The sequence below is a fragment of the Lonchura striata genome, chromosome 30 (assembly GCF_046129695.1).
Source record: "Lonchura striata isolate bLonStr1 chromosome 30, bLonStr1.mat, whole genome shotgun sequence".
Lineage (NCBI taxonomy): Eukaryota > Metazoa > Chordata > Aves > Passeriformes > Estrildidae > Lonchura > Lonchura striata.
In genome coordinates this window covers 4,743,902-4,756,118 of record NC_134632.1, presented here as the reverse complement: position 1 = coordinate 4,756,118, position 12,217 = coordinate 4,743,902, and the positions used below count along the sequence as shown (strand labels likewise).

The window sequence follows — 12,217 nt, the reverse complement described above, 5'->3', positions numbered from 1 at the left end:
TTTCGTCCGTGGTTTGGAGGGGGGTCGGGGCGGCGCTCGGCGCTCGGCTGGCGCTGCCTGGGTGGGGGGGCGGCAGGCGGAGCCAGTCGAGCGCCGGGCGGTTTCCAGGGTAACGGGAGCGGGGTCGGGACCGGGCCGGGGTCGGTGCCGGGCCGGGGTCGGTGCCGGTACCGGGGTCGGTGCCGGTCCCGCCGCTCCCCATGGCCTGCCGCGATGCCATTTCATGGTACCAGAAGAAGGTGAGTGCGGCGCGGGGCGGGCGGGCGGGCGCGGGCCCGGCCGTGCCCTCAGCCTCCTCTCCCCACAGATCGGGGCCTACGACCAGCAGATATGGGAGAAGGCGGTGGAGCAGACCCAGATGAAGGTACCGGCGGCGGGGGGGAGAGGGAGGGTGTGCCCCGCTCCCCTCGCCGCTAACTCGGCCGTGTGTTCCTCCCCGCAGGGCTTCAAGAATAAGCCGAAGAAAAAGGGGCACATCCAGCCCGACCTGATCGACGTGGATCTGATCAGCGGTGAGCGCTGCTGGCTCTGTTCCTTCCTCCCTGGGACGGGGATGGCACCAGGGAGCGGCCGGAGCTGGCTCACAGGAGGGTTTGTGTGAAAAACGCCAATCACTTGGTTTTTACAATTTTTAAAAGCTTAATAATAATAAAATAATTGTAAAAATAATAATACAATTAGAGTGATAAGTTTTAGAGTTAGGACAATTACAAGACAGTAAAAAGCAAAGAATTGCGGATGTCTGGATGCTCTCGGTCACTAAGTCACAAAAAGCATCTCTTGTGAACAAAGGAATTACCTTAAAAGCAACAGCCTGTTGCATATTCATCTATCTCATACATGAGGCACAAATTCCTTGCAAATTAAGAACTTTTCTGGTTTTTGTCAAATTCTCCTTAATCCTGGTGGTTCCAAAAAGATGGAGAGAAGGTGGAAGAATGTTTGTCTTTTCTGATAAGGAGGCCGTAACTTTTCATGGGCCCCCTTCCCTGACATCTCTGTGTGAAGAGTTTCTTGATTATCTCATCTTTCTGCTTGAGCTTGTAACAAATTCTATATCATAGACTTTCTATTTTAACGTTATGTTGTAATCCAAACTACACTTATCACACTATTTAAGAGAATTAATACAGCATAACTTTATAACATCACACCATATAATATTCATTGTAACATTTGTGAAAAGCCAATCATTAGATATATGTTTTTCACAGTTTTATTGGGTATCAGGAAGGTTCCTTCCCCAGAGATGGGCACAGCTGCCAGGGCTCCAGGAGAACACTCCCAGGGATGCCCAGGGTGGCATTGTTGGGGTGTCTGCAGGGACTTGGCGATCCCTTCCAGCTCAGGATATTCCATGGTTCTGTAGGTACATCCCAGCTCTGTGCAGGGTGGGGGAAGCAGAACCTGCCCTGCTGCCATGGGAGCCCCCTGAAAACCTGAGAGCAGGGCAGGAGGATTTGGGGTGGCCCTGCAGGAGTGCTCGGGGGGAGCAGGGTTGGGTGGGCAGGGAAGGGCAGAGCCAGAGCTCTGAGGGAAGACAAGGAGCTGCTGTAGCTGTGTCTGCTAGAACTGTGCAGCTCTGAATGGTGCCTGAAACTGGGCTGCTGTCACCCCCTGCTCAGCCCTGTGGCAGGGCTGGGGCTGCCCAGAGGGGAATTCCAGCAAGGGAGTTCTTGTGATTCACAGTTAATGGTGGCTTGTTTCTCCTTTAATTCCAAGGCTCTACCTTTGCCAAAGCCAAGCCTGAAATTCCCTGGACATCTCTGACGAGGAAGGGAATTGTGAGAGTGGTGTTTTTCCCCTTGTTCAGCCAGTGGTGGATACAGGTCACCTCCCAGCGAATTTTTACATGGCTCTTGGTGCTCTACATTATGCAAGGTGAGGGAACAGGCTGTGCCATAAACCTTGTCCTGCAAAGAATGTGACATCAAAGATGGGGAGATGAGTTAGGGGTGGCCCTGGCAGTGCTGGGGGAGTGGTTGGACTCGATGGGCTCAGAGGGCTTAGCCAAGCTTAGTGAGGCTGTGATTTTGTAGTCCGTAATCTAAAGCATGAGGATCTTGTCTGGAATCTACTTAATGTGCGTTTCATGGTGTGTAGCACTAGTAATTGCAGAAATTAAGTAACAGTACAACAACAACAATACAATACAACAATAACAATTGCAGAAATTAAATAACAGTACAACAAAGCAGAATAAAAAGAAATAGTTGAAACAGACTCTTTAATTTTTGCCTTTCCCCATTTCCAGTTGTAGCAGTGGTGCTGTACTTCATGGTGCCTGTTGTGAGTGCCAGTGAAGTGATGGGACCCCTGTGCCTTATGCTGCTGCTGGGGACAGTTCACTGCCAGATCGTGTCCACGCAGGTGAACAGAGCTGCAGGGAGCAACGGGCTCGGCCGGCGCCGCAGGTGAGCACCAGCAGGGCCCTCACTGAGCTCCCAGCTGGGCATGCTGGGGCTGCACCCAGCTTTCCTCCTTCAGGTGGCTGCAGCAAACCTGATTCCCTCCTGATTTTGTCCCTTGTGCCTTTCCCAGGGATACCCAGATGTGCTGGGGGTATAGGCAGAATTTTTGTATTTGGAAAATACATTCTGTTTGCATGGCTTCAGAAAAAAAGCCATCCAAAAAGCTGTTCCAGTCTCATTCAGATCTTTTAAAGAAGGCCTTAAAGTAGCTTCTTACACCAACTTAATTCTCCTTGTCTTAAAATTCAGGAAGTTACGCAAACCTGTGGGTGTGGATGGGAGCAGTTGGTGTTCTGACAGAACCAGCAAGGAAGAGCAGTCTGGCTCTGCATCTCTGCTGACCAATTTATCCAGCCTGCTTTTCCAGAGGAGGTACGTGGTTCCTGCTGGGTTTGTGCTGCTCATGACACTGGCAGCAATTTGGTACTTGGAGGATGAAGGCACAGCATGTGCTGTCACTGACATCCCCACAGCCTGTCAGTCTTTTCTTGAATTAAAACTTCCATGGTAATGTGGGAAGCTGATTCCTCAGGAATATTTAGTATGTCCTTATTAGATCATATAAAATTAGACTGTATAAAATTAGATCATGTGAAACCAAGTGTTACATGAGCTGTAGAATGTGGTTGAGTTTATTTTTATTAATCAGATAAGTGACCTTGTTTGAGTGAGTGCTCAGATTATATTGCTGTTTTAGCTGATTTCCAAAAGCAGTTGTGGCTTCTGCTTTGGACAGTTTTCTCACTTTGGCACCTTTCTTCTCTAAAAGTAACTCAAGGAAATGGAGGAGAGATTGTATGGAATAATATTTCATTGTTTTCTCCTGTTTTCCCAGGTGAATTTCTTGGTGAGTTTCCAGCTCACAGGTGCTTTCTCTTCACCAGAACTTTTTGTTTTTAGAACTGCTCTCATTTTTTTTTTTTAAATAATGAAAAGTTTCCCCTTGATTTAGAAGTTTTAAGATACTATTAGAGATACAGAAAACATGTTGAGTGAGAGTGAAGCAGATATAAATCTTTTAACAGACTCAGCCCACAAAGCCTGCCAAAGGAAATTATTTATTCCTTAGCTATCTTGTTTGATGCTGCACATATGTGACAAGGGAAGACCAGTTTATTTTACACCAAAGAGTTTTTCCCTGACATAAAAGCATTTAATTGTATTTTCTCTCCTAGGAATAGAACAGTAAAGCTGGTAGCTGAGAAAGGGACTGAGACAGAAAGTGGTGTGAGTGCTGTGGGTGATGGCTTCAAACCCAGACAGGCCAGATCTGAACACAGGCTGCTGCACTCCAAAGAGAAAAGTAAACTTTCTGATGGGGAGAAGAGCCATCAGGTACTGCCAGGGGAGATCCTTTGAAAGCACAGTTTCAGCGTGTTCTTTGTGTGCCCAAAAGTGTGTTGGTATTTAACTGTATGGTTTGATCTAATACAAGATATTCCCTCCTTCTGCTGATCTTTCCCTGCATTAGAGAACCTAGAAACCCCTTTCTGCCTCTCACTAAGCAGCTGAAAAGTTGCTTGTGCTTTCTTTTCATAATCATAGAATAGAATTCCAGAATAGTTTGAGCTGGAAGGAATCTTAAAGCTCATTCCACCCCTGCTGTGGGTAGGGACACCTTCCACTGTCCCAGGGTGCTCCAGCCCTGCCCAGCCTGAGCAAGTATGGTCAGACAGACAGTCTGGAATGTGTGTTTTACCAGAGTGCTCTGATAATTGTTGACACTTCTGATCACAAGGTGTTCAGTTAAGGGAGAGTGCTGATGATGACTAAATTGGCCATTTTCAAAAGCAGTTCCATAAAATATTTTGTCTTGCAAGACTGAGACCTCCCTTGGGGAAAGAGAAAGAGCTAAAGCATGATGACCTCTGTTGAAAGCTTTGAAACATAAAGATTTTGGGAATTACTCTTGAGTTTCCTCTGGGCCTGTAGTGTGCTAACTCCACATGAAGAACTTGGAATAGATCCTGTGTGGAATTCTGTTGTACTGTGCCATCCCACCTCCTCTCTGTGAAGGAGTTTGGAGGGAGGCAGAGCTCAGTGTAGGGGCACAGCCCAGGATTTTGGGTTTGTTACCCCTCAGCTCGCAGATACATCTGGGCTTGAGGCTGCTGGTAAGGCACAGACAGCCAAGAGCTGCTGCTGCATCGTCCTCTTGCTGCCCTTTCTCCAACTCCAAATCCACCCACCCAAAATTCTCTCTCATTACCTCTCAGGCAAGACAAGAGCAGGGGGAAAGAGTTAAAATCTGTGAAGTCTTTGATGCCAAGAGAATTCTGTTTCTGTGTGTTCTGTGGGGATCATGTGGCATTGAGGGCAGTGCCAGGGGGGCAGCTCTGCCTCTGAGCCTCTGATGGGACTCAGGCTGGTCCTTGGTGGGGCCTTGGCTTTGCATTTGTAGGAGGATGGCACCAACAGGGACGGTGCTTCTGACGAGCTGTCGAGCGAGGAGGATGCCGAGGCCGTGGCGCAGAGGATCCTGCTACGCCCCAGCATGGAAGGGGCTTCCAGTGACAACAGCTACGAGGAGAAGAAGAGGCCTCTGGTTTCTCTCAACCAGGCTGTCTCACAGGTACCCAGGTGGGATTAGTGCTGTTTTCCACACCCTGATTTGCTGTGGATAATGAGGTGGTTTTTCCTTTGGTCCTGGCAGGTCAAGCAAGCCCTGAAAGGTGCCAGAGACTCTGACAGTGTTGTGGAGTCTGAACTGGAATCCACATTATACAGGCAGGTATGGTCATAAAGTCAGGAGAGGGAGCTTTCCCAGGCCTGGCAGGGCTCACAGAATCAGAGGATGGGGTGGCCTGGAAGGGACCTTAAAGCTCATCTCGTTCCACCCCCCTCCATCAGAACAGACACTTATGAAATGATTGTGCTTCAGAATTCTCAGGTGCGAGGTGTGACCTCTTCCCTCCCTGCTGCTTGGCAGCTTTATAAACCTTCACAGTGTTCACAGTCCTGATTGTGCTGCTTTGTTAAGCAAACCACAAACAAACAAACAAATAACTAACTAACTCTGTTGGCAGCAAAGGGCAGTTGAAGCTGCTTCTAATTGCTGCTGCAATTGCTCTTGTGGTTGGGAGGCAGGGCTGTGCTTGCAGCTTTTAAGCTAATCAATTTTGATTTTAAAATCACAGACTATCCTGAGTTGGAAGGGACCCACAAGGAACAAGTCCAACTCCTGTAATGAAGGAATTAATCTATTCTGTGAGACATTCTCAGTCACTTCATTATTTTGGTTTTTTGTCCCTGCCATTCACCCTACCTGAAAATAAAATATAAATATGTGAATATCAAGTTATAAATATGGAGATATATAAATTAATACAAAATAGAAATGAAATATTAAAACAGATTCTGCAAAAGGCATAAAAAAGGACATTTTTATATTAAACTGAATATAGCAGTTTTTATTTTGTAGGTTGGGAATGGGGATGGGGAATTAATGGGCTCTGTGCGAGTTCTGGTATCGAAATGCTCTTTCCCCAAACATTGTCTTAAACCATTTCCGCTGTGTGGGTGCAACTGGGAGCACTCAAAGCTTGGGGAAACTGGGGGAGAAGAGGAGGAGGACGATGAGGAGAGGAGGATGTTGAGGAGGAGGAGGATGATGAAGAGAAGGATGATGAGGAGAGGAGAATGATGAGGAGGAGGATGATGAGGAGGAGGAGGAGAAGGAGGATGATGATGAGGACGGTGAAGAGGAGGAGGAGGACGATAAGGAGGAGGAGGATGATGATGATGAGGAGGAGGAGGATGATGATGATGAGGACGGTGAAGAGGAGGAGGAGGACGATAAGGAGGAGGAGAATGATGATGATGAGGAGGAGGAGGATGATGATGATGAGGACGGTGAGGAGGACAATAAGGAGGAGGATGATGATGATGATGAGGAAGAGAAGGATGATGATGATGAGGACGGTGGTGAGGAGGTGCCGGTTGTGGCCTCTCCTGCTGCAGGAGCCCAGGCCGTGCCTGAGCGCGGGGCCGCGCAGCTGCGGCGGGAGCCGGCGGGACTCGGAGAGCACCCGGCAGGACTCGGAGACCGAGGACATGCTGTGGGACGATCTCCTGCACGGCCCCGAGTGCCGCTCCTCGGGCACCAGCGACAGCGAGGAGCGCTCCCCCTGCGGCGACTCCCGCCGCGACCTGAAGGAAGACGTCTTCCAGCAGGTTGGTGATTTCCATCCAGGATCTTCTCCCCCTTCCCCTTGTCTCCCAAATGAGTGGCACATGAGGATGCTGTTGGTGTAAGGTGGGCAGCCTGGATGAAGCCAGAGTCACCCTGGAAGGCTAGAGTGCTCGAAATTATATCAGTGATTAATGATTAAGTCTATCCCTCCCCTCTGCATGGCTGCTTATCCCAAAACAAAGAATTTCACCCAAATTGGAATTTCCCCCTCAATCCAAATGCATTCTAGGCAAAGGCATTTCTTACAGCAAGACAGAAAGAGCTGACCCAGCGTTTGCACTCCTCTCTCTTTTCTAGAACCATCTGTTTTGGCTGCAAAACACCAGCCCAGCGTCTGCCAAAGTGAGTGCTCTGATCTGGGAAGGGAATGACTGCAAGAAGGTGGACATGTCTGTGCTGGAAATCAGTGGGATTATCATGAGCAGGGTAAGGAGGCTGTGCGGCATTGCAACCTCTCCCTCACACTTCAGAGAACATCCACCAAAACCCCTGGAAACAGCTACACATGCAAATATTAGGGGCAGTATGACACTGGTCCCTCCCCAGCTGCAAAGATGATTGTCCCACATATTCTTACTGGAAAATTGCCTAACCACCAAATTTCTGAGGTCTCTTGAAGACTGACAAGTGCTACTTATCACTGATTGTCTCTGCAGGGTGCTGAAAGTGGGGGGTTGATTATTTGGTTGATTAGTTTTGGGTTTGGACTGAAATGTGTGGAATTATTTCAGGCTCTGTCCTGTGAAGGGAAGGGGAACCCACTGCTTGTCTGAGTTGATGCCACCACAACAACAGGCATTCTCTCTGATGCAAACCCCAGGTAATCATCCCATTTTTATTCCTGCTTGCCAGGTTAATGCCCACCAGCAGGGAGTGGGATATCAAATGCTGGGAAACATCATCACCATCGGATTGGCCTTCCTGCCATTCCTCTACAGACTGTTCCGCACGGATAACCTGGAGCAGCTCTGCTCCATTTCTCTGATGGAGCTTCTGCACATCTTCTGTGGAGCCCCTATCAGCGCCCCTGTGCTCATCTTATCTGCCATCAACTTTCTGGAAAGGCTGTGCTTAACCTGGATGTTTTTCTTCATGATGTGTGTTGCTGAGAGAACCTACAAACAGGTGGGTTTAAAGGTCCTGGTGCCTTTCAGGAACCTGGAAAGCAGAAATAAAAATGGCATGAATACCTTAAAGCTCATCTCATCCCAGCCCTTGCCAAGGTCAGGGAGGGGAGCCTGGGAAGGCTCTTATTGATCAGTCACAAATTATACCTATCAATAGCATTCCTGACTCCCCTGTCACCCCTTACCTGTCCCCAAAGTCTTACTCTGTCCCTTCTGTGTTGCCCAGAGAGGCTGTGGCTGCCCCGTCCCTGGAAGTCTTCAAGGCTAGGTTGGGCAGGGCTTGGAGCAGCCTGGGAGAGGGAAGATGTCTCTGCCCGTGACAAGGGCTGGAAAAGATGAGCTTTGAGGTCCCTCCCAATACAAACCAATCTGGAATTCTATGACAACAACTGCTGAGCACCCAGGTCTCATGCTGAGCTTACCCAGTGACCCTAAGAATCCCAAACAATCTGGTCTGTTTTACACTAATTTATGGTTCTGGTTTTAACTTGCAGAGGTTTTTGTTTGCCAAGCTCTTCAGTCACATTACATCTGCTAGGAAAGCCAGGAAATATGAAATCCCTCACTTCAGGCTCAAGAAAGTGGAGAACATCAAGATCTGGTTATCCCTTCGGTCCTACCTGAAGGTGAGTTCTGATCTGGGGTTTGGTTATTGCAGAGGGAGTGCCAGTGCCAGTGCCAGCTGTTTGTGGTGGGTTTTGCCTGCACACTACACTCAGCCCTGACCCTGTGTCCTTGTTCCTGCAGAGACGAGGCCCCCAGAGGTCTGTGGATGTTGTGGTGTCCTCAGTCTTTTTACTGGCTCTTTCAATTGCTTTTATCTGCTGTGCCCAGGTGAGATTTTCACCTTTGTGGTTTATAAAGGAGGGAAAACCCTCCCAAGTGCTGGAGGTTTTTCTTTCACCAGCCTACAAAAGGCTTGGCTGAGACTGTCAGTGGGACAAGGGAATTGTCTTCATTGCCTGTTAGTTGGATAGAAGGAGGGAAGAGGAGGAATAAGGCTCTTTTTCTGAGCAGAAGGAAAAAATATCCAATTCCAAGCTAAAGGCAGGTTAGAAATGAGACCTTTCCCTGTAAGCCCATCTCAGGAGTGATTTACACTTCCTGGGAAGAGCTGTCAGTGGCTGTGGAGCACCCAGGACTGGGCAGAGGAGGAGCAAGAGCAGTGCTTGTGCACTTGTCCCAAGAACAGGCATTTTGTCAATGACATTTGGTGCTTTGTTTTCTCCCCATACAGGTTCTTAAGGGTCACAAAACCTTTCTGAGTGCAGCTTACAACTGGGAGTTCCTGATGTGGGAAGCAGCACTGCTCCTCTTTCTGCTACGTCTGGCATCTCTGGGCTCTGAGACCAACAAAAAATACAGCAACATTTCCATCCTGCTCACTGAGCAGGTAGCTCCCTTCAGCTTGTTCTCCCCTGGGCTTTGTGGTTTGTTTGGGTATAATTATTGTATTTCAAACCAGCTTAAGTACTGGAATCAAACTTTAAAATGTATGGATCAACCCCTGTGTTGGCCAGAAGGCATCAAAGCACTGGTCAGCATGGGGGGGATGAGCTAGTCCTGTTGGGCCAGACTCAAACTTCAAAGTTCTAGATTATTTTTGTCTCTGGGTTCATGTGTGTTAGCCAAAACAATTGGAAAAAAATTATGTTATCAGTGCTAAATTCACTACTTCAGGAGTGACAGCAGGCTGCAAAAATGGCTCCAATTTCCCTTAGATAGGACTCAGCTGGGGGCTAGTGCTGGAATATCAACCCCTGGCCTGTGGTGTTTGTCACAGATAAACTTGTACCTGAAGATGGAGAAGAAGCCAAACAAGAAGGAGCAGCTCTCTCTGGTGAACAATGTGCTGAAACTGTCCACTAAGCTGCTGAAGGTGAGATGCTGTGCCTGAATGGTTGAATTTGATGGCAGCAGGGAATTATGGCAATGTCATGTGGCCTTCCCTTGGCTCCTGGAGTTAGTGCTCACAGAGGGATTTTTCAGTGCTGCTGCAGCTGGGACGAGAAAGGGAGCAGCACAAGGCCAGTGTGGGTAATTAGTGCTGAGAACTCGATGAGCAGTGGTTTAACTAAGTGAGAGGAGAGGCTGGGTGAGCACAGCTTCTCCTGACTGCTCAGTCTCATTTTTCTTCATCAGCTCTAATGCTGGAGCTCACTGCTAGCAGCAGGGAGAGGATTGGGAAGCAGTGAGCAGAGTCTGAGAGTCCATGGATTGGGCTGGGTGATTCTGCAGCCTGGAGTGTCAGGCTCTGGGGCAGTTGGGGTGCTGCAGAGATTTTGGATTCAGCAGGAGATGTCTCTGGAGCACTGACAATTCCTGTACTTGTATCTAAGAAAGGACACAGAGGCAGCCCAGTCTGTTGGAGTGCCAGTGCTCAGGTAAAAGTCAGAGGATTAATTCTTTGGTGTTTGGGAGTGCTAATGGACCCTTGTCCTGTCACTGCAGGAGCTGGATAGTCCATTCAGGCTGTATGGACTGACCATGAACCCACTGATCTACAACATCACACGGGTTGTCATCCTCTCTGCTGTCTCAGGAGTGATCAGTGACCTGCTGGGGTTCAATATCAGAGTAAGTGTCCCTGTGCCAGCCAGTAGAACATCTCTGGGGTCACTTCTGGGGCCACAGCCCTGAGAGAAGCCTGGGTTTGCACTGGGAACCCAAACACCAGAACCTGCTGGGTGTGTCCCCACCTCCCTGAGCCAGTTCTGGGGGGAAGGACAGGGCTCACTTCAGTTTCAGTTCCCTTCAGGTGAAGCTGTGAGAATCCAGGGTTCCTCCCTTTATCCCAGTCCTCCTGTGGCTCGTCCTGAAACTGGAACTCACTGAGCAGAGCAAGATGGGCAGGAGACACAGAATGTTGCTTGGAGATGAAGACCATTCCTGTTAGACCCAAACTCCCTTTCTTATCTCTTTGCAGTTATGGAAAATTAAACCATGAGCTGGCAGAACATCAGCCCTGGGCATCTCCACCAGACACCAGAGAAGAGAACCAGCAGTGTGGGCAGAAAGAAGAAAACTGACAGAAATCTGTAATTCCAATTTTTAAACAGATTCTCAGTGTATGCATCAGAAGTTTTCTTTCTGCTTTACTGCTCTACAACATCCAGAGTGAACTGGTCTCATCAGTGATGTCATTCCATGGCATGCACAGAAAAACTGGATTAATGGGGCCAAATCCTGGCAGCTGGCACTGAACCAGCAGGAACTGCTGTGGGACACCAAACACTAAAGCCATACCAGAGCTGCAGCTGGGGGGACACCAGTGGCTGTGGCTGGGGCCAGGTTTCTGTAAAATCTGGTCCCTGGGCATGTGGCAAGGAGGGACTGAGCCCTCCTGGCCCAGTCAGCCTTCCTGGGGCTGCACTGGAATATTCCAGGTTGAGAATCCTTTGCTGCACTGAGCTGGCTGTGCTGAAGAGCTTTTCTTTCCCTAAAGCTCTGTGTGCTCAAGGCTCTGCCTCCATCCTGAAGCAGCCCAGGATGCACCAGGTGAATTCCCCTGAATTCCCCTTCCCTGCTGCCAATCCCAAATCCTGCTGGTGGCTTGTGCTGCAAAGAAATGATCAGTGTTTTTGGAGGAGAGCGGTTACAGGAGAAAAAACTCCCAACACACAACAGGCAAGGTTCACGAGCTGGAGGATGTTTTGCCACATCTGTTCCCTGGAATGCTCAGCTCCATCCTGTCCTGGCTGGGACAGCAGCTCTGCTCCGTGCTCAGCTGTTGCAGCCCAGCACTGCAATAGAGCCTCACCCTGAACACCTGGGGAGGAAATCTGGGGGAAAAACCAGTTTTGGCAAAGACTTCCTCAGGTTCACGCTTAGAAAGGTCGTGGAGAACAAGAGAACATTTGAAGGCTTCTGCAACATTTCACTGGCTCCAATAGCTCCTATTTATTAGTAGTGAAAAGAGCAAAAACGGAGGAAATTCTCATTCCTTCACGGGAGGGTGAAATGGCAGAAGAATTTTTGGTAGTAAATTGTTTACAGCTATTTTCTGTACAAGGAAAAATTGTGAGATGTAAAAGGAGGTGACATTTTTATATAGCAAAATGTGCAAATAAACCTGCAGGACAAGCACTTCATCGTTACCAACGGTTTCTACAGCAATTGATGATTTTTATACCATCTTTTTGAACATCTGTTACTGGAATGGGGGGGTCAATATCCAATAATAAATTACATTTATTTTCCAGAACGGCAACATGTTTGTGGGTAAAATCTGGCTCACACCCCTGAAAGCCAACCAAGACCGTGGTTTAGACAGTGCAGAACCAACAGGCCGTGAACTGGAGTTGGGTTTTAAGATCTGTGTAAAAATAATGAGTGATTTGCAGGTGTCTGCAGTCAGAACCTCAGGAGTGTGTGTGCAGGAGATAAATGTTCACACCCAGCACATCCAGCCATTGTGTAGCATTCCA

The 12,217-nt window shown here is 48.6% G+C and overlaps 1 protein-coding gene across 1 annotated transcript; it reads left to right on the top strand.

Moving 5' to 3' along the window:
- The first annotated feature begins 100 nt into the window (after positions 1-100).
- Positions 101-11,994, top strand: PHTF1 (putative homeodomain transcription factor 1). The gene is made up of 18 exons (XM_021536026.2): positions 101-239; positions 308-364; positions 443-512; positions 1,723-1,881; positions 2,255-2,414; positions 2,721-2,843; positions 3,647-3,806; positions 4,873-5,043; positions 5,125-5,202; positions 6,432-6,644; positions 6,961-7,089; positions 7,516-7,788; positions 8,285-8,416; positions 8,538-8,624; positions 9,028-9,183; positions 9,574-9,669; positions 10,242-10,367; positions 10,717-11,994. Exons 1-18 carry the CDS (start codon positions 201-203, stop codon positions 10,735-10,737), a joined length of 2,250 nt encoding a protein of 749 aa, XP_021391701.1. The 5' UTR covers positions 101-200; the 3' UTR covers positions 10,738-11,994.
- The last annotated feature ends 223 nt before the right edge of the window (positions 11,995-12,217 follow it).